Raw genomic sequence first — 18093 nt, 5'->3', positions numbered from 1 at the left:
ACTATATACTATATATTATATATTATATATTAAACATACACACACACAAATATGGTGGGTGGCTTCTAAGGAACCACATCTGAGGTTGACCTCTGTTCTAAAGACACTGGCACATGTCACACACGCACGCACGCACACACACACACAAACACACATGCACATATTCACAGACAAATCACTAGGAATGTTCTAGACAAATTGATTTTAAAAGAACACAATATGAGTTCTTTATTACTTGAAGAATCATTTGTTGAGTTGCTAATTTCATACTAAAGATAAACAAGACTTGGAGTTTCCCTCAAGCAACAGACAACACATGGATTCTCACTGGCTTTCAGTGCGGCTTTCTTCTATGTCAGGTACCTGCTAAGGGATGTGGAAATATATAGGCTACCCAAGTAGCTGAGTATGAGAAGGAGACTCCTTATAGTACATCAGAAAAAGATTTACAAAGGAAATGCCTACTTGACTAATAGAAGATGAAGTTTAGGAGTATTCTGGGTTAGCTAGAAGGGAGGAGATATCACTCCCTAGATATCACTTGGGAGGGACCTGACAGCTCTCCCAGCCACTAGGCCACCGACTGGAACGTGTGTTGGCAGACTGGATGGAACATGTCTATACTGGCCGGCAGTTCATACCTGTTATCCCTGTTCTCAGGAGGCTGAGGCAAGATGGTGAGTCTGAAAGCCAGTGTGGGCCGCGAACCCAGATCCTGTTAAATAAAACAAAAACAAACAAACACAGAAGATGGAGTGCATTGGTAAAACCAAAACAAGAGCAAAAAAAAAAAAAAAAAAAAAAAAACAGAAAACAGTGAAGTCTTGGAAATGAGCTTGTTAGAGAAAAGCCTGGAAGAGTAGGCAAGGACTCCAGGTCCTTTAGACTGTGTGGACTCGTCCTGAAAATTTTCAAGCAGTGAGGTATATAATGTGATTTTTAAAAGAGATTTATCTGTATGTTACAAGTATGAGTGTTTTGCTCACATGAATGTGCACTATGGATATGCATGGTGCCTGCAGAGGCCAGAAGAGGGTATCAGATCCCCTAAGAAGCTGCCATGCTAGGAACTGAACCCAAGTCCTGTGCAAAAGCAGTCAGTGCTCTTAACTACTGTGCCATCTCTCCAGTCCCCTGTGATCTAATTTTTATTACCCAAAATTCTCTTGATGAGCTATAAAAGCTAGAAGAAGCCAGCTAGAGTCTGGGAAGTCTATGAGAGAAGCAGTGAGCAAATTACTTAATGGCAGGGCCTTGGTCAGTCATAAGAGATTGAAAGGCCAAGCACTGAAACCCAGAGGCTCCCTTTCAGCTGAAGCCCATGGGCTGACCCAAGGCTCAAGGTCTCAGGGCAATACCTTTAACATGTATATGTAAACATGCCATGAGCAGGCGAAGCTATGCAGATCTGAGCCAACTGCGCCCTTGTCTAGGAAGATGGCCCAGGAAAGGTACGATGAGGGGGAGAAAGGAACACGTTTTGGGAAATCACAGAAATAGAACTGCCTTGCTCAGTGACTGACACCATCAGGAGGGGAAAGAACAGAGGCTGCCCCCACATTTATGGTTCAGACATTTCTCTGCACTTCAACCAATAACGAATCTCAGCATCAACTGCTTCCCACAGCAGACAGAAACTTCTCTGGCCAAAGTTGAGAGTAATCTATGGGTTCAGATATAAGTACTTAGGAACAGTTTGACAATAAATATATGTCTACTTAGCAAAACAACAGTAGTGGGTACCCCCACCCCATCTCTGGGGTCTGTATCCTCCTGGATCATAGGCCTCTGCCAGGTTAACAATGACAGGCTTGTATTGTTTTCTGAAAAGCAAGCCTCAAGGACAAAGAGAAAATAGCTGGTTATCCCACAACATCCATGCCCCTATTGTACCAATGGACACATCTTGCCTGGTAGGTCAGTTATTATAGTACTCAGAGCTCAACACTCCTGACACATGACAACAACTCTGTCCTAGTAGCCTGCATAGCACTCCATAGACCTACCACCTTGAAAGCTATGCAACAGGAAGGAAGGGTTTTAGGTCAGTTCCAGATTGACTTGGTTGGTTGGTTGGTTGGTTGGTTGGTTGGTTTGGTTTGGTTTTGTTGTTTGGGTTTTTGTTTGTTTGTTTGTTTGTTTGTTTAGTATGTATGTCTGAGCACTGTATGAATACAGTACCTATAGAGGCCAGAAGAGGGCGTCAGATAACCTGGGGACTGGATTTATAGATGATTATTACTCTATGTGGGTGCTAAGAATTGAACCCTAGTCCTCTAGAAGAGTACCTAGTGTTCGTGTTGAGTCAGTTCTCCACACCTGCCTCTCCCAGGTTGATTTCTTTATGTCCTAAAACCAAAGTGTGCTCTTTTGGGGATTTCTGGGGCCTCCCTGACCAGTAACTCCTTGGGAGTCGTCTCATGACCCATACTGAGATGTCATTTAATTTGGGCCAGGTGTGGTGCTACACGCCTTTCATCTCAGCACTAGGGAGGCAGAAGCAAGTGGATCTCTGTGAGTTCAAGGTCAGCCAGAGATACTTAATGAGACCCTGCTCAAAAAACAGTAATAATAGCAATAACTCATATCTTCTGGGCATCCACCCGTGTGAGATATCCGTGTTCAAACTCCTCTTTTTTATTTATTGTACTTTTAATTCTCTTTCAAAGTGGATTTCCATACAGGTTTTGCATGCAACCTTAGCTTTGATTAAATTACCCCAACCTTCCTTCTTCAATGTCCCTCTATCCTCAACTCCTCAAGACTAAGAGGTCAGTCCGTAAAACCAGTTCTCTTTCCTATGCAGACATAGAGTTGTCTCTGGTCCTTTCTCCTGGGTCCCCATAGGTCCACACTGTATTTTCAAGTTCACATTGATCACAGTCAGAATCCATGCCATTTCCTGAGAAAATGCCAATGTTGAATAATGGCACCTCTGTAATTCCAGTTTCCCTTTCCTTCCTCCAGGCACAGAGTCACTCAAAAGTCAAAGGCTTATGGCTGTGATTTGTTTTTTCATTTTAAGCGAGAAGCAATAAAAGGTTATGTAAAGTTTACAAATTAAAGAAATAATGTCAGAAGAGGAAAGTGCCCACAAGCAACCTCCTCCCACCCTGTGTAACCACCCAAAACAGCACAGTACATCTCCAGACCACAGCTTTTCTAGAGCAAAGGATATGTTTTATGTGCCTATAAAAATGTAATCATTGCTGTTCACCCTGTTGGGGAGAAGCTTCTCTTTTTCTTTTTTTTTTTCTTTTTTTTTTGTACCCCGTCCCCCCCCCCCCCAGCTTCTCTTTTTCTACTTGGATGTTTTCCACATTCCATCAGGAAGATCTACCTCATGTCCGACACGTGAATGATTTTTATCTGATGGCTGGCTGCCCTAGTTTATCTCCCAGTTTGTCCACTAACATCATTATTAATTTATCTTCCTGTCTTTCCTTATTTTCATACAAACAAGATATGAACATCTCTGAAGGACTGTCCAGCTGCAAGTAGTTAAACCTTAGCATCACAGATGGCATTGGCTGCCCAACAACCGGTGTTGCTAGCCAGAGATTCACGTTTTACACTGGTTGTTTTATATTTTAAGCCCGAGAAGCGTTAAAGATATAAATTTTTTATTTCTGTAGCAATAATATCAGAAACTCGCCTGACCATTTCCCCTGCCCTACATTCTCACTGCAGAAAATGAACCTTGAGCTACTTTAAAAGACTTTTAGCTGGTCTGTGCCTTGTGACAGATCAAGATGAAAACACACAGATGAGTTATTTCTTAGCTAGTCAGACTTGGCGTCCTGTACAATACTGAAGGGTTTTGTTTGTTTGTTTATTTTAGTTCATTGGATCTCAGTCTTGCATCTAAAATCTCCCATCTTGACAAAGACAGGGGTTTTTTTGTTTTTTTTTTTTGACAATATAACATAACTAGTTACCAGAAAGCAGATCCTCAAACTGAATACCAAGATACCAGGGCTTCCAGGATAAAGCCTAGAGAAAATGTAGGAGCTAGTGTCCTCTGTGTGTCATATGCTTTGCCTGTATTCCTTGAACAACAGGCAGTTGAAAAGACAGATGAGGAGGCAGTCACAGGGCCCTGCAGTGACAGCAGGGTGAGGCGAGCAAGGGCCTTGGTTATTATGCAAGGTTCGACCCTCTTTTATTTATTAGCACAACACTGATCAGAGCCAAGCTATAACAGCCTTCTGTACCGCCCTAATTGAGGTCCTCCCTTGCATGGAATTTACATTATCTGTAGATAAATCCCACAGCATGACATTTTAATGAGGATTTTAGCAAAATCCAAAGGACAATTAGAAACATAACTTTGCAAGAATCATTTTTTTAAGACAAAATAACAATAAAGCTCACAGTGCCAAACAGTGAGGTTTGGTTTCAAAGAATCCATTTCACTAAGTGCAGACGTGTTGATACACACAGCCCGTTTTCCTGGTGGAATGAGGTCTGACCCCACGGTCCTCTTCTTTGCACTGCTTGGAGATTGTTCTGAAGGGTTTGCATAGAGCTTGCATTCAGATTTAAGCTTCCTTGAAATGGCGCTCAGGAGAACTGGGCAGCAGTGGCAGTCAGGGAATCAGTCTTTAACGCACAGTGTGGTGTTCTAGATCGTAAGGTCATTTCTCAATGCATGCGTGGGTGTCTGCCATCCTTCTAAGGCCCCAGAGTATTTCTCTGAGTCTTTGACTCCAGTAGGCATATCATGTGAGGAGGGGCATCCATTTCCCTTGTCAGGACTCCTCCCACTGCTCCAGGACACTCCCCGCTCCCTCCGGGTCAGTCAGTTATAAACTAATAGGTGAAGGGTAACCAGTCTAGGATGTCCCTGACTACATGCCTACACAGGCTTTAATTCTAACACTGACATTGTACATAGCTCAAAATGAGGAAAGGAATTTATATGGACAGAGCTCTTGAGAAAATTCTCCTCAAGAGACCCGGGGGCTCTACCTCCGGGTCTGCACCATCATCTTTCTTCCTAACCTGGTCCAGAATGAGTCATAAGGTCACTTGTGCTTTCTAAAGAATCCGCCTCTTCCTCTGGTCTCTACCTGCCCTGGAGTGAGAAAGCAGCCTGGTAATCTACGCCCAGGTATGGAGGCTGGCTCTCCATGCCACGGGACGCTGCGTGTGGTGACTGGCTCACACGGGTGTTGTGTGTAAGCGTGAAGATGAACAAAAAGGAAATGAGGAGATCACTAGATTTTAGGAAAAGTAAATTAAAAGTATAACGACACTTATTAGGTATCTAGTAGGAGAAATAAATGCATTTTAGCAGACGATAGTGGGAAGGCTGGGTACCAGTCAGAGACGCAGTACACTGAACATGGCAACGTTCTCTATGGAGAACAGGTCAGTGTCTTCCTGTAACATTAACCAGATAGTTGAGGGCAATGAGGTGTCTCATTTGCCACTGAGCTTAAAGACCTGCGTTTAATTGCCAGAACCCACACAGGAGGGAGAGAGAATACAAGTGAGTGCTCACAGGAACACACAATAAATAAATAAATAAATAAATAAATAAATAAATAAATAAATAAATAAATAAATAAATAAATTGATAAAAATTTACAAATAAATCAAAACAAAAACCATATGATTCAAGTGTCTAAGTTTATATTTAAAAAAACACTGATGCACATAAAATCCCCCATATAAATGTCCATAGCACGTTTATTAATAAACACCCTAAACTGAGAACAGTCATTACCCCACTAACATACATAACAGTGTGTATGAATCTCAGATGTATCATGCTAAGTGTAAGAACCACATTCACAAAGTTATATACCAGCCAGGTATGGTGATGTGTCCCTGTAATCACAGCACTTGGAAAGACTGAGACAGGAGACCCCAAACTGACAAATGGTTGGTAAATTGAACATTTACAAGAGACTAGGATGGCTGTGAGTTAGCCCAATGACGGGATTATTGTAGGTCCACTTCCCAGGGGCCCACCCAATGCAGCCGAAAAGGAGTGCGTGGTGCTGGGAGTGGGTGCAGCCTACATGGCCTAAGACAGGGCTCTCACCCTCCTTTCACCCACATCAGAGTCCCTTGACGTTGCCCATCGTCGACAGCCTAAAGCCTTCGACCATCGATGTGACTTGTCTCACATCAGTGAGTGTATATCAGTGTTTTGGGGTTGTGAACTTGTCTAAGACCCCCCATAATTAGACATCCAAATTCAAAACTCACATAGTTGGGATTGAACATAAGAAGCCTTCTCTAACTAAACAGAGAAGGGGGAGATGCCAGAAGCCAGGACCCTCGCCCTTACCCTTATCCCCTACCTTTCCCCACCTGCACAATGTCCTCTGAAGCTTGGAAGCTGCAAGATCCTGCTTAGCAACTGCAGATAGACTCAAAGCAGAGTACCATGTCTTCTTAAGAATAGCAGGGAGACCATAACTCAAGCAGTGTACCATATCTTCTGAAGAACTACAGGTAGATCATAATTCAAGGCAGTGTACCATATAGACCATGACATGTTTCAAGGCACAGGCCAAGAAGATTTTGTACTTTTCCACCACCTGGACCCTCTTACCCCCTCCCCTTGTAAAACATGCTATAAAAAAGCATTTCATGTTCAAAAAAAAAAAAAGAAATTAAAAAAAAAACTCAAAAAAAAAAACTAAAAAAAAAAAAAAAGACTGAGACAGGAGGATTGTGAACTCAAGGCTAGTCTGGGCTGTATGGCAAGACCTCATCTCAAAAACCAAACATCTGCCCCATGGTTCGATTCCAGTAGCACTGCATTCTGAAAAGACAAAACTATTAAGACAGAGAAGAGATCAGTGGTCACCAGGGGCCTGGCTGGAGGAACAGTAGACCCCAAAAGGACAAACGGCATCGGGAGGTGTCTTGGGGTGACAACACACTGGTCAAGTTCATAGATATATGTAAGTACATTTTCATAGACATATTTAAATACATTTTACTCTATGTGCATCAACAATATAAATCAAAACTGTCTTGCTATTTAGTGTGAATTTGGAGGAAAAAAAAGAGAAAGGAGGGAGGGAGCATGGGAAGAAGAAGGAGGAGGAGGAGGAGGAGGAGGAGGAGGAGGAGGAGGAGGAGGAGGAGGAGGAAGAGAAAGAAGAGGAGAGAGAGAAAGAGGGGGGGGGAAACGAGCCTGAAAACCCATGATCTTGGTAACTTGTAGTGATTTTTCACACCCTCATGTATACACATACACACACACACACACACACACACACACACACACACACACACACAGAGCACCTCCAGGACTAAGGAAACTGGGGGAATACTGGCAAGTCAGAAAAGCAAGGTTCCTATTTTTCTGTGGGAAGTGGGTTAGATGATTAACAGGAAAGGAATGTGTGATAACAGGAGGGAGACAGTAAGCGCCCGTCAGGACACTAAAGCAGCCTGTGTCTGAGGAGCCAAACTCTAGGAGTGAAGGAGGCAGCCATCAAGCAGAACATTCAGGCAAGCCTTCCATACAAGGAAAACATCAAATGCATGTATGTAGACTGCTAGGGTCTACACTGAGGATGAGATTACTAAGAAGACAAGACAAAAACAAACAAGCAAAAAAAAGACACCTCCCATAGCAGCACCTTTTGTATGCATGGCTGGGCTTCTGGAGACAGGTCAGTGGGGCAGTAAGCTCTAAGATGAAATAAGCCTTCTCTTTCCATGCTGCTGCCGGTTGTGGTACTCATCACAGTAATAGAAAGCAAACCTGTGACTCCCCTGCCTGTCTTCTTTCTTAGCACGCTTACATTTACTTTCGGCTCCCCTCAACAGTACTGGATCGCCTCTTTCTCTGGGGAGCCTTGACTTAATAATAGTTGTGACACCCCCTCGCCCCACATGGCTTGAAATATCCGCATTCTCAGGTACTGGAGGTTGGTGTGAGAGCCTTTGATGAGGGTGGGATCACATGTCTGTCTGTTACAGAAGCGCTCTGCTCTACCCACTGTAGAGACATGGTTAAATATGACCTGTTTTCCATTGAAAGGGTCACCTTGTGAACTCTCGGTTTTTGAACAATGACACCAGAGGCCTCCTCCCCAACCCCCCCTGCCTTTGTTCTTCCTCCCTCTATCCTGTGGAAAGTGTTACCCCTTAAATTGAACTCAGCCACTGAAGTCTTCTCCCTCAGTGTGGGGAGTAACAAGGTTTAGAGTTCATTAAAGAGAGTCTTTCTACAAAGCTCCGAGATCACGTGAAATGGGAACATTATGGGCTCTTTGTTCCGCCATAGAATTCCTTCTGCAGTTTTTGACATGTGGGCCTTTTGAGTCTAGGCAGTATAAGATATGGAAGGTAATCATGCTTCCCAAAAGCTGTGTAATTAATGAAGTAGCCCACATAGTCTCCCCATAGTAAATTTTCAGAGCAAAACTAACTCAAGACTAATATTACACGCCGCTGGTGTGGACACCACTTGCCGACAGCACAAGTTGTCACAAGTCTGGGTGCTGATGTGGAATTCCAGCTTGAATCCTGGCAGTAAAGATTTTGTGACTTCAGCTTGTGGAATTATGTCACTTCCAGAGACTTCCAGGAGTCCCACAAAGGACAAATGTACAGTTTTGGGGAGGAGACATAGACTACTCACTTTTGTTCACAGAAGCCTTCTAATCACCACACTTTGCTGAGGACCAGTCTTCTGCCTCATGCAGTTCACCGGTCCTTCTGTGGATCCAGCTCTGGCTTGAGTTAGGTTGGATGTTCCTCATTCTCCTTTTGGAAAGCTGGCTGAGTTCTCCTTTCATTCCACATTCATGCAAATGCCAGTTCCCGAAGGGATTTCTGTCTGTATCCCACCTCAACTGTTCTTATTATAGTGTAACAAAACTTTCGCTTCCTGGGATTCACCTTGCTATTCCCTAAGATGTCTGTGAGCAGAGATAAAAGTCCTTGTTTCTGATAAGGACACTGTGAAGTCAGCTTTCCCCACAGAAGCCCTTTAAAGATGCTCTAATGAAAGGACAGTTTACAATGTTGTAGGAACTGCAAAATGAAACCAGTATGACGCACACATTGGCGTATCTGCACCTCAAAGGCCAATGTGGGTGGGCTGCAAAGATCTGCAGAGGCAGGAAGAGGCCAGGAGCTAAAAGCATCCAGGGCCATGCTATTCCTCCACCTGTCCAGGGAAGGGAGATGGGAGAGAAGGAAATTGTGTCCTACTCAAACCTAGTTGGGAAGCAAGTGTGGTAACAGATGGTATAATCACAGCAGTCAGGAGGAGGAGGCAGAAAGATTATGAGTTCAAGGCCAGCCTGGGCTACCTTAAAAAAAAAAAAAGCCTGTCTGAATCTCACCCCCTCTTTGGGAACTGGATGATGAGGTCCACTGAGGGCCATTTCCTGACAGGCAGACTTGAAAGAGTGGAGCATGATCTGGAGACGTGAAGAAAAGACACCCAGCATGGTGGCAAGAACCCCACGTGTACCCTCTGCTTAGATCATGATCGTTTTGTTTTGGGGCACCTCTGTCCTCAGCACAGCCCATGGTGACGGGGGAAGGGGTCTTAAATTGACCGGGCTGTTGTAGCTATTTACAGATCCATTCACCTTTCTGTGGACGGTAAGCCTTGACTGACAAATCCCTGAGGGCCACACCATGTGGTGACTGGTCCAGCTACAGGGCACGGGAGCTCACTGTCACTCCTCTGTCCCTTTCCAGGGTGGAGCTTCAGCATGGGCTCAGCCTACCAGTTCCACAGCTGGCGCGTCTTCGTCATCGTCTGTGCACTGCCCTGCGTCTCCTCTGTGGTGGCCCTCACCTTCATGCCAGAAAGCCCTCGGTTCTTGCTGGAGGTACTGCCTGTTGTTACAGAAGCACAAGGGCCCACGTACACTGGAAAGGCTTATTTACTGTTTCCAAGAAATCATGTCTACCTCTTTGGGAGGTGCCTTCTCCCTTCCTACCATGGAATTTTGCAGGGTTTGGTTTGGTGGAGACACGCGGTAGGCAAAGGGATGTATAAAAGCTGTCTCACGATTAAAACCACTCATACTCTTCCCTAAGCAAATAGCTTTCACTCAGTGAGGGGGGGGTATTGTTCACTGGTTAATAAATGAAACGTTATTGTTCACAGGTAATATTTCTAGTTGAAGGCACATTCTTTGAATTACTGCTCTGTAGTGGTACCCTCAGCCTCCACTGTGCTTCAGTGGAGAGTAGGACAGCTAAACCCATCTGCATGATTACCTTCCTGTGCTCTGAAAACCCAGCAGTTACTGAAAAGCAAAGCCTACAAACGCCCTAGCCTCTGACTGTCTCTGTATTTCTTAGGTGGGAAAACATGATGAAGCCTGGATGGTTCTGAAGCTAATTCATGATACCAACATGAGAGCCCGGGGCCAGCCAGAGAAGGTCTTCACGGTAAGTCTGCACCTCAGAGATTCCATGAGGCCAGAATGCAGCAAGTTTTCTATAAGGACCCAGACTTTTAAGGCCTTGCCAGCCATAGAGTCTTTGTCACAACTACTTAGCTCTGCCCTTCCAGTACAAAAGCAAGCATCCACAGAGAATGTCTAAATCATGGGCCTTGACTGTGCTCCAAAAAAAACTTTATTTACACAAATAGGCAGGAGGCTATGTTTAGCCCAGAAACTACCAACCTACTCACACCTATCTAAAATTCCAAGCCTCTGTGTTTGGTTAAATAATACTCACCTGAGAGGCAGAGTTTAACAGAAAGACCACAGTTTAATCTCAGATGTATTATTCCTGGCTCAGTACCAGAGGCCTGGGTTGTAGGGATCACCAATAGATTCTCTTTGCCTTGTTATTGGAGAAGACTGGGGTCTCTGCCTTGTCAGGCCACTCCCCTGCCTCAGCTGATACTTGCTTGCACATGCTGCTTAACCATAAAATTCAGGGTAACACGGGGTCTCTTGGGTAAAACAGATATATCTGAGTTTAAAACTCAGTTTCAGTACTCGATTGCTTCCTGGCCTGAGCAATGAGACCAAGCTCCAGCTTCTAAGACCTACAAGATAATTAAAATACCACGGTACTGATAGTATTGGGGGGGGGGGGCTTTCTTCAGCCACCACAGCACTGTCTCTACCAAGTTTTCCGAAGTGCCCGGGATTCAAACTCAGGCCCCCGTGCTTTAGAACAGCACGCTTACCTGCTGAGCCATCTCCCCAGGCCTCAGATGACTTCTCTTTAAACCCCATCTACTCTCTTTGGCTGGCCTCAGCTATTTCCGACATCTTGACACTCGTCTTCAAGAAGCCTAAATGCTTCCCCATTGCCCGGTACACCGTCTTCTCTCCTACACATAGATGTTCATGACTTGGTATCCCTCCTTCCTGGTGTTTCCTCCACAGTTCCCACACTTGGCAAATAGCATCCTTCTCTGTCAGTCTCCTACCAAGTCCTGGAGTCCAGGACGCCTTTTCTCTATCAAGTCAAAACGGATGCTGTGACTATAGTTTCCCTCCGTGCGCATGCTCTCACTTCTTTGTGGGGTTTGAAGACCATGATGCGTGATGTTTATACCCCTCATGAGAACCAGTGAATTATGAAAAGCAAAGAGGGAGGACTGGGGAGATAGAAGCTCTCAAAAGTTAAATATTGGATCTTGCATGTTTGTTTTTGTTTTTAAGAATGAAAAATCTAAAGTGGGCATTGCAAATACCCTGTTGTAAGCACAGAATTTCAGAGCCTGAGACAGCAGGATCTCAAGTTTAAAATTGACCTGGGCAACATAGTAAGACACCCTCTCAAAAGAAAAGAAAAAAGAGAAGAAAAGAAAAATCAATTCTCCAAATACTTTATTTGAAAACTCATTTAATTCAGAAATGGGTTTTTGTTAAGTAAAAAAAAACACTTTGTCCAGTGCCTTTACTTATAGTCAAAAGGAGATACAGCCTACCTAGCACAATTTGAAAACATCAAGAGACCCAGCCTCCAAACAATATTCTACTTCCAGTAGAATATTGGCAGGTTCTTCAGAAATGCTCGCTCAGCCCCCAGGGAAGATAGCATACACACCATATTCTCTTTATCGCCAAACAGGGAAAGGTGAGCTCGCCACTCCCATCATTCCTCTCTCTCTCTCTCTCTCTCTCTCTCTCTCTCTCTCTCTCTCTCTCCCTACCCCCATCATTCTTTCCCTGGTATTGAAAGAGGCTACCTCAAGCCACAAGTGTAACCTTGTCATAGCAAACCTTCATCATCTTTTCCCTTATGTGACTGAAGAGCCAGGGTTGGTGATTCTCAATAGAAACATCTTCCATTGCAGCCACCTATGGGTATCGCTGGGCAGCCACTGCCTGGCCTGTGGGCAAAGGAGGAACAGGTCATGGTGATGCTCTACAGGTGAAAGTCGACATTTAAAAGCCACATTAATCAAATAATTAGGTGGCCCCTACCCCCAAATAATATCCAAGCAAAGTAACTGCAAATGCAGAAGCTCGTCTCTCGGGCGTTTGATCTGCTGGTGTGTGTCTTTATAGTAATGATGTAACAGGAGGCATTTGTCTCTTGTCATCTCATCCCGCTGGCTCCCCTCCCTTCCTCCGTGGCATCCCCTCACTAAGTCACATTCAGATCCTTTAGGTGACCTTCGCATGTGCAGCTCTCTACCAGTGTTCTCGTGTGTATGAACAATTCTTACCAAATGCCATTTTCTGCTACGAGTTGGGTTTTAACTAAGTAGTCTGAATGTGGCAACTTCCCAGGGGAGAGCTGAGCGCTTTGCTCTCTGCTGCTGCCCGCAGGTAAATAAAATCAAGACTCCCAAACAGATTGATGAGCTGATTGAGATTGAGAGTGACACGGGAACATGGTACAGGAGGTGTTTTGTTCGGATCCGCACAGAACTGTACGGAGTAAGTATGCATTGCATAACAGCCTGTATGTCAACATCTGACACTTGGGGGTGGTCAAAGAGGGACTGACTATGCCTTTCCAATGAGAAGGACATGTCCCTCTCTCTAGGACACTTGTCTCTTGCACTAGGACCAGGAAACTGGACCCCTTTTGGCTCAGAGCTAGCAGATGGGCGCCACCTTGAGGAAGGAAGGTGTCAGACCAGGAGTTAGGGTAATGAAAGTTTGTCTGGTATCTATCAGCTTCCAGAAAGATGAAAAGTGAGTGTTCCCAGGCAGGCTTGGTGGGTAAGGCCTGTAATTCCAGGTATCCAGGAGGCTGAGGCACGAGGATTGAAAGTTCAAGGCCAGCCTGGGCAGCTTAGTGAGAACCTGTCTCAAAACAAAAAAGTAAAAGGGGACTTGGGGATGTAGTTCAATGGTGGGACACGTGTCTAGCACATGTGAGGTCCTAGGTTCGGTCACTGGTGCTGCAAAAGAAGAGAAGAAAGAAGAAAGAGAGGGTGAGGAAGGAAGGAAGGAAGGAAGGAAGGAAGGAAGGAAGGAAGGAAGGGAGGGAGGAAGGAAGATTCCAGCCTTTGTTTCTATATTGATTTTAAGATTTTATATTTTTGTTGAAATTAATTCAGCTCTGTAAGAACTCGGATCTTTTATAATTTGACAGGAAGGCCTGGGGAGTGGGTTCGCTGTGTGACTGTGTACGAAAGCTAACCATCTAGTGTTTTACAGATTTGGTTGACTTTTATGAGATGCTTCAACTACCCAGTCAGGGAAAACACCATAAAGCTTACAATTGTTTGGTTCACCCTGTCCTTTGGGTAAGTGATATTTGAATTCTTGGTGGACAAAATCACATTGTGGTTCCCAGTCATTTGTCTCTGCCTTTTTTAAACGTGCTTTCTTTACAAACACAAATCATCACCCAAGTCTGCTAACTTGCTAGAACTCAGCCCTGTAAGAACTCAGCTCTTTTATGATTTGATGGGAAGAGCTGAGAAGTAGTTTTATTTTGCAACTCACATTTGCTGACAGTTATCGAATTTATAACTAATAAGCTAACCCTCTATTGATCTTGCTGGGAAACTCATTTGGCATTTAGAAAGTCACATACAGCCCTGGGTGACTCTCCTGTGTGTCGCCCTCTGTCTCCTGCCTGCTTCTCCCTGAGATTGAGGGCACTGTTCCTCCCCTCCTCTCCTTGACAGTACCACCCTCCTCCAGGAACACTCACAGGCAGCTGCCCTCACTCCCCACCCCTTCACCTCTTCCCTGAGTTAGCTCCACCCTTGTCACCTTTTCCTCTCCCTCCCTCCTCTATTTCCTCTTTTCTTTCTCCTTTCCCTCCTTGTTTAAAACCACAATCCCTCCACCCCACTCCATCCCCATTCCTCCCTCAGCTCCCTCCATCCCATACTCCCCATTCCCCTCTCACCTCCCTCCATCCCTCACTTCCCATTCCCCCCTCAGCTGCCTCCATCCCTCACTCCCTGTTCCCCCCTCAGCTGCCTCCATCCCTCACTCCCTGTTCCCCCCTCAGCTTTATTATCCCTTGTGGCACTTTCTATTCTGTCCTAGACAAAAGGGTTTTGTTTAGTTTTTGCTTTTTTTAAGATTTATTCATTTATTTACATATCTGTGACTATATGCACATGTTTTACTGATACCAGAAAAGACCACTGGATTCCTAGGATCTGGAGTTCCAGGTGTTTGCAGAAAGCCAGCTTGTTCCAGGGGCGATGGGGTACAGCAAAGGCTAGGAACTGCTGAGCCATCTCTGCAGCTCCCGGAAGACATTTTTAGTTTGGGTGTAAAGGCTAAAAGAGAGCTGGAGAGATCGTGTAGCCATTGAAAACTAAGGCTTGGGACTGGAGAGATGGCTCAGTGATTAAGAGCAGTGATTGCTCTTCCAGAGGTCCTGAGTTCAGTTCCCAGCAACCACATGGTGGCTCACAACCATCACCATGTAATGGGATCTGATGCCCTCTTCTGATGTGTCTGAAAACAGCTACAGTATACTTATATACATAAAATAAATAGATAATTCTTTTAAAAAAATGCTCACAACCAGAATTTCAAGACAAAAAGTTAGGCCTTCTCTGGAAGTACCATGAAGGAATGGGGTATATATTTTTTGAGACACATAAAAGGAGCTCAGTAAATGGTTGTCACATGAATATAACTAATATGTTCTAAGAATGTGGGCGGCAAGTCGTGATTTTATTAAAAGAACCAGAACGATCCCTTTCCTGGTGTTGGGAAGGTCTGAGGAAGGGAAAAGGGGAGACTTTGGCCATGTGATTTTATGGTTGGCCATGTGATTTTAGTCCCCATTTCTAAGGCTATTCAGAGGCTTCGAGATGGAGGCATATAGCTCAGTGGCATAGCACTCGCCAGACGTGTGTGAAGTCAGGGGGTAGCATACCAAATACTGTGTGATAATTTGTTCAAATGTTTCAAGGTGCCAGTCATACCTGGAAGTGCTTCCTAAGAACCACTGCCATTCTGAATATGTAAGGGAGGCCTTGTGCCTGTGCTGTTACAAACACGTTTCTTTGCTTTTGCAGGTACTACGGATTGTCCGTTTGGTTCCCTGATGTCATTAAACATCTCCAATCAGACGAGTATGCACTGCTAACTAGGAATGTGCAAAAGGATAAATATGCAAACTTCAGCATCAACTTCACCATGGAGAACCAGATCCACACGGGAATGGAGTACGACAACGGCAGGTGTGGGAACTTTGACGTAACTTAACTTGCTAGCTAGTCACAGGAACTGGCCTTGTAGTGGTGTACAATCAACAATAACTAAAGTCTACAGGGTTCTCAACTGCATTAGTAGTTACTTGTGGATGATTTTAAGTTATTAAAATTTAAAGATACACACTTGTCAGTCACTTCAAACTACTTCAGAAGTTGGCAGAGAATCAATCATGTACCTCTTGAAATTTTTTTAAAAAAGCAAAACCAAAACCACTTCTGAAATCAAGTTGCCTCGTGCTTACTAAGCTAACAGCCCAGGAAGAAGAGAGCTTAGAGGCCCCTGAAGAGAAGAGGGGACCACGGAAGGAAACAACAAGAAGGAGAGAACTGTGTGATTCGAGGGAGAAACAGGAAGGTCCACGGGAATCTCCCGTTTCTGAAAAGGGACACATTGCAAGTCACCACTGTACAAAGCAAACCAAAAGCTGGAGTTCCAGTGTATCAGGGAGGCTGTCAGTGAGGGAGCAGAAGTGGTCTCCCCAAGTGAAGGGTTGTGAAAACAACCCTTCAGAGGGTTAGCAAGGATGAGCACAGGACCCAGCTCCTTCCTAAACTTAGGAGAGCCAGGAGCTCAGGGAGCTGGGTCTGCTTCAGCTTTTCCAAGAGAAAAGGCGTAGACAGGTAACTATGTTCTTTTATGCATTGTCTGAGTAAAAATTGCTGATATGAACTCACAGTACCTCATTATTCTTAGAAGTTTGTCTTAATTTTTTAAGTGGTGGGGGAAAGGGGTAATCAAAGTTCCCCAATGCAAAAACCTGTTTATTAAAATGAAAAAGACTTTTTGTGGAATGCTTGTGGCCCAGATAATGGAATAATGGATACTTGCCAATATGGCAGGATGGCAGTGATTATTGTAATTAGCAATTTAATGAGAGGCCTGATCAGTGTGTGTGTGTGTGTGTGTGTGTGTGTGTGAGAGAGAGAGAGAGAGAGAGAGAGAGAGAGAGAGAGAGAGAGAGAGAGAGGGAGAGAGAGAGGGAGAGGGTTTTTATTTATTTTCATGTTTTTCAATTTTTTTCAATTCTTTTTTGGAGGGGTGGGGGTTTTTTGTTTTGTTTTGTTTTGTTTTTGCTTGTTTGATTGGTTTGGTTTGGTTTTGGTTTTAGTTTTGGTTTTTTGAGATAGGGTTTCTCTGAAATTCACTCTATAGACTACATTGGCCTGGAACACAAAACCTGCCTCTGCCTCCCAAGTGCTGAGATTAAAGGTGAATGCCACCACCATCCAGCTTCAAGATTTGTGTTATTAAAGTTTATTAAATTAAAGGGAGAAATTATACCACTCTATGGGAAGGAGATGGATGGAGACTATCATGTTAGGTGAGTTAAACCATCAGAAGGAAAGACCTCATCACAGCCGGGGCCACACAGCATCAGCCTGACTCAACACCGCCCCCCTTACACCCCCACACCACACATACACACACACACACCGGAACCACTGATAATCTGCACTTGTATTTCAAAGAATCTTGAGCATCAAATTCTGTATATGTGGGATGAATATTTATATCCTAAAGTATTGTTTTTCCGTTAGCAGTTTCTAAGATACAGTAGGAGTAACTGTGCATGCCTGTAGTCCCAGCCCTTGGGATAGGGAGGTCAGCACCATACATAATATGAACCACAGAATGTCAACATGTTTTAGAACAACAAAAACAACAGCAAAAGAGAAAAATGTTAAGTATTGCTTGTGTCTGAAACAGTCATAATATGAGTAATAATTATTAACATTCTAAACTGGATGTCTAGTTTACTAATTAATGCTTGATGTATTAATAATATAATAATTAATAACTTTAACAATTTTACCTTAAAACCCTTGAGCTAGACATGGTGGCACATACTTGTAATCCCAGCACTTGGGAGGCAGAGACAGAAAGACTGTGAGGTTGAGGAGGGCCTGGGGTTCCTATTCAAAATCTGTTTGAAAAGACCAAACCCAGGCTGGAGAGATGACTCAGTGGGTGAAATATTTGCCATGAAAGCCTGATGAATCCACACAGAAGTCAGACCTGCTGACACACATCTGTAGTCCCAGCACTCCTATGGAGAGATGGGAGTGGAGACAGAAGAATCACCAGACGCTGAACAGTCAGCAAGACCAGGCTATGTGCTAGCCCGGGCTATGTACTAGCCTGAGCTATGTGATAGCTTGGGCTAAGTGCAGTGAAAAATACAAAGGGACCTTATTCTAAACAAGGTGGAAAAGTTAGAACAACACTGAAGGTTTTCCTCTGTCCTTTACATGTATGTCATAGCCATACTCTCTTCTATATACAAACTTGCACACATAGAGAAGTGGAGACAGGAGAGAGAGACTGATTGATTGGTTGGATGGATGGATGGTTGGTTGGTTGGTTGGTTGGTTGGTTGGTTGGTTGGTTGGTTGGATGGATGGATGGTTGATTGGTTGGTTGGATGGATGGATGGATGGATGGATGTATGGATGGATGGATGGATGGATGGTTGGAT

At 44.2% G+C, this 18093-nt stretch overlaps 1 protein-coding gene across 2 annotated transcripts in view; it reads left to right on the top strand.

Annotated features, from left to right (window-relative positions):
* Positions 1-18093, top strand: part of Sv2c (synaptic vesicle glycoprotein 2C) — a 177801-nt gene that overhangs the window by 141047 nt on the left and 18661 nt on the right. Inside the window, exons 5-9 of one of the 2 annotated variants that reach the window (XM_028760161.1) lie at positions 9691-9824; positions 10303-10392; positions 12744-12854; positions 13584-13672; positions 15419-15583. In XM_028760161.1, coding sequence (XP_028615994.1) covers positions 9691-9824; positions 10303-10392; positions 12744-12854; positions 13584-13672; positions 15419-15583 — 589 coding nt within the window. Of the gene's footprint in view, positions 1-9690; positions 9825-10302; positions 10393-12743; positions 12855-13573; positions 13673-15418; positions 15584-18093 lie in introns of both variants that reach the window. The other variant, XM_028760162.1, reaches the window with a different exon arrangement.

This window comes from Grammomys surdaster, unplaced genomic scaffold, assembly GCF_004785775.1.
Source record: "Grammomys surdaster isolate TR1022 unplaced genomic scaffold, NIH_TR_1.0 126391, whole genome shotgun sequence".
Classification (NCBI taxonomy): domain Eukaryota; kingdom Metazoa; phylum Chordata; class Mammalia; order Rodentia; family Muridae; genus Grammomys; species Grammomys surdaster.
Note: the sequence above shows the minus strand (reverse complement) of the source record. Positions and strands in the feature narration are given on the sequence as shown.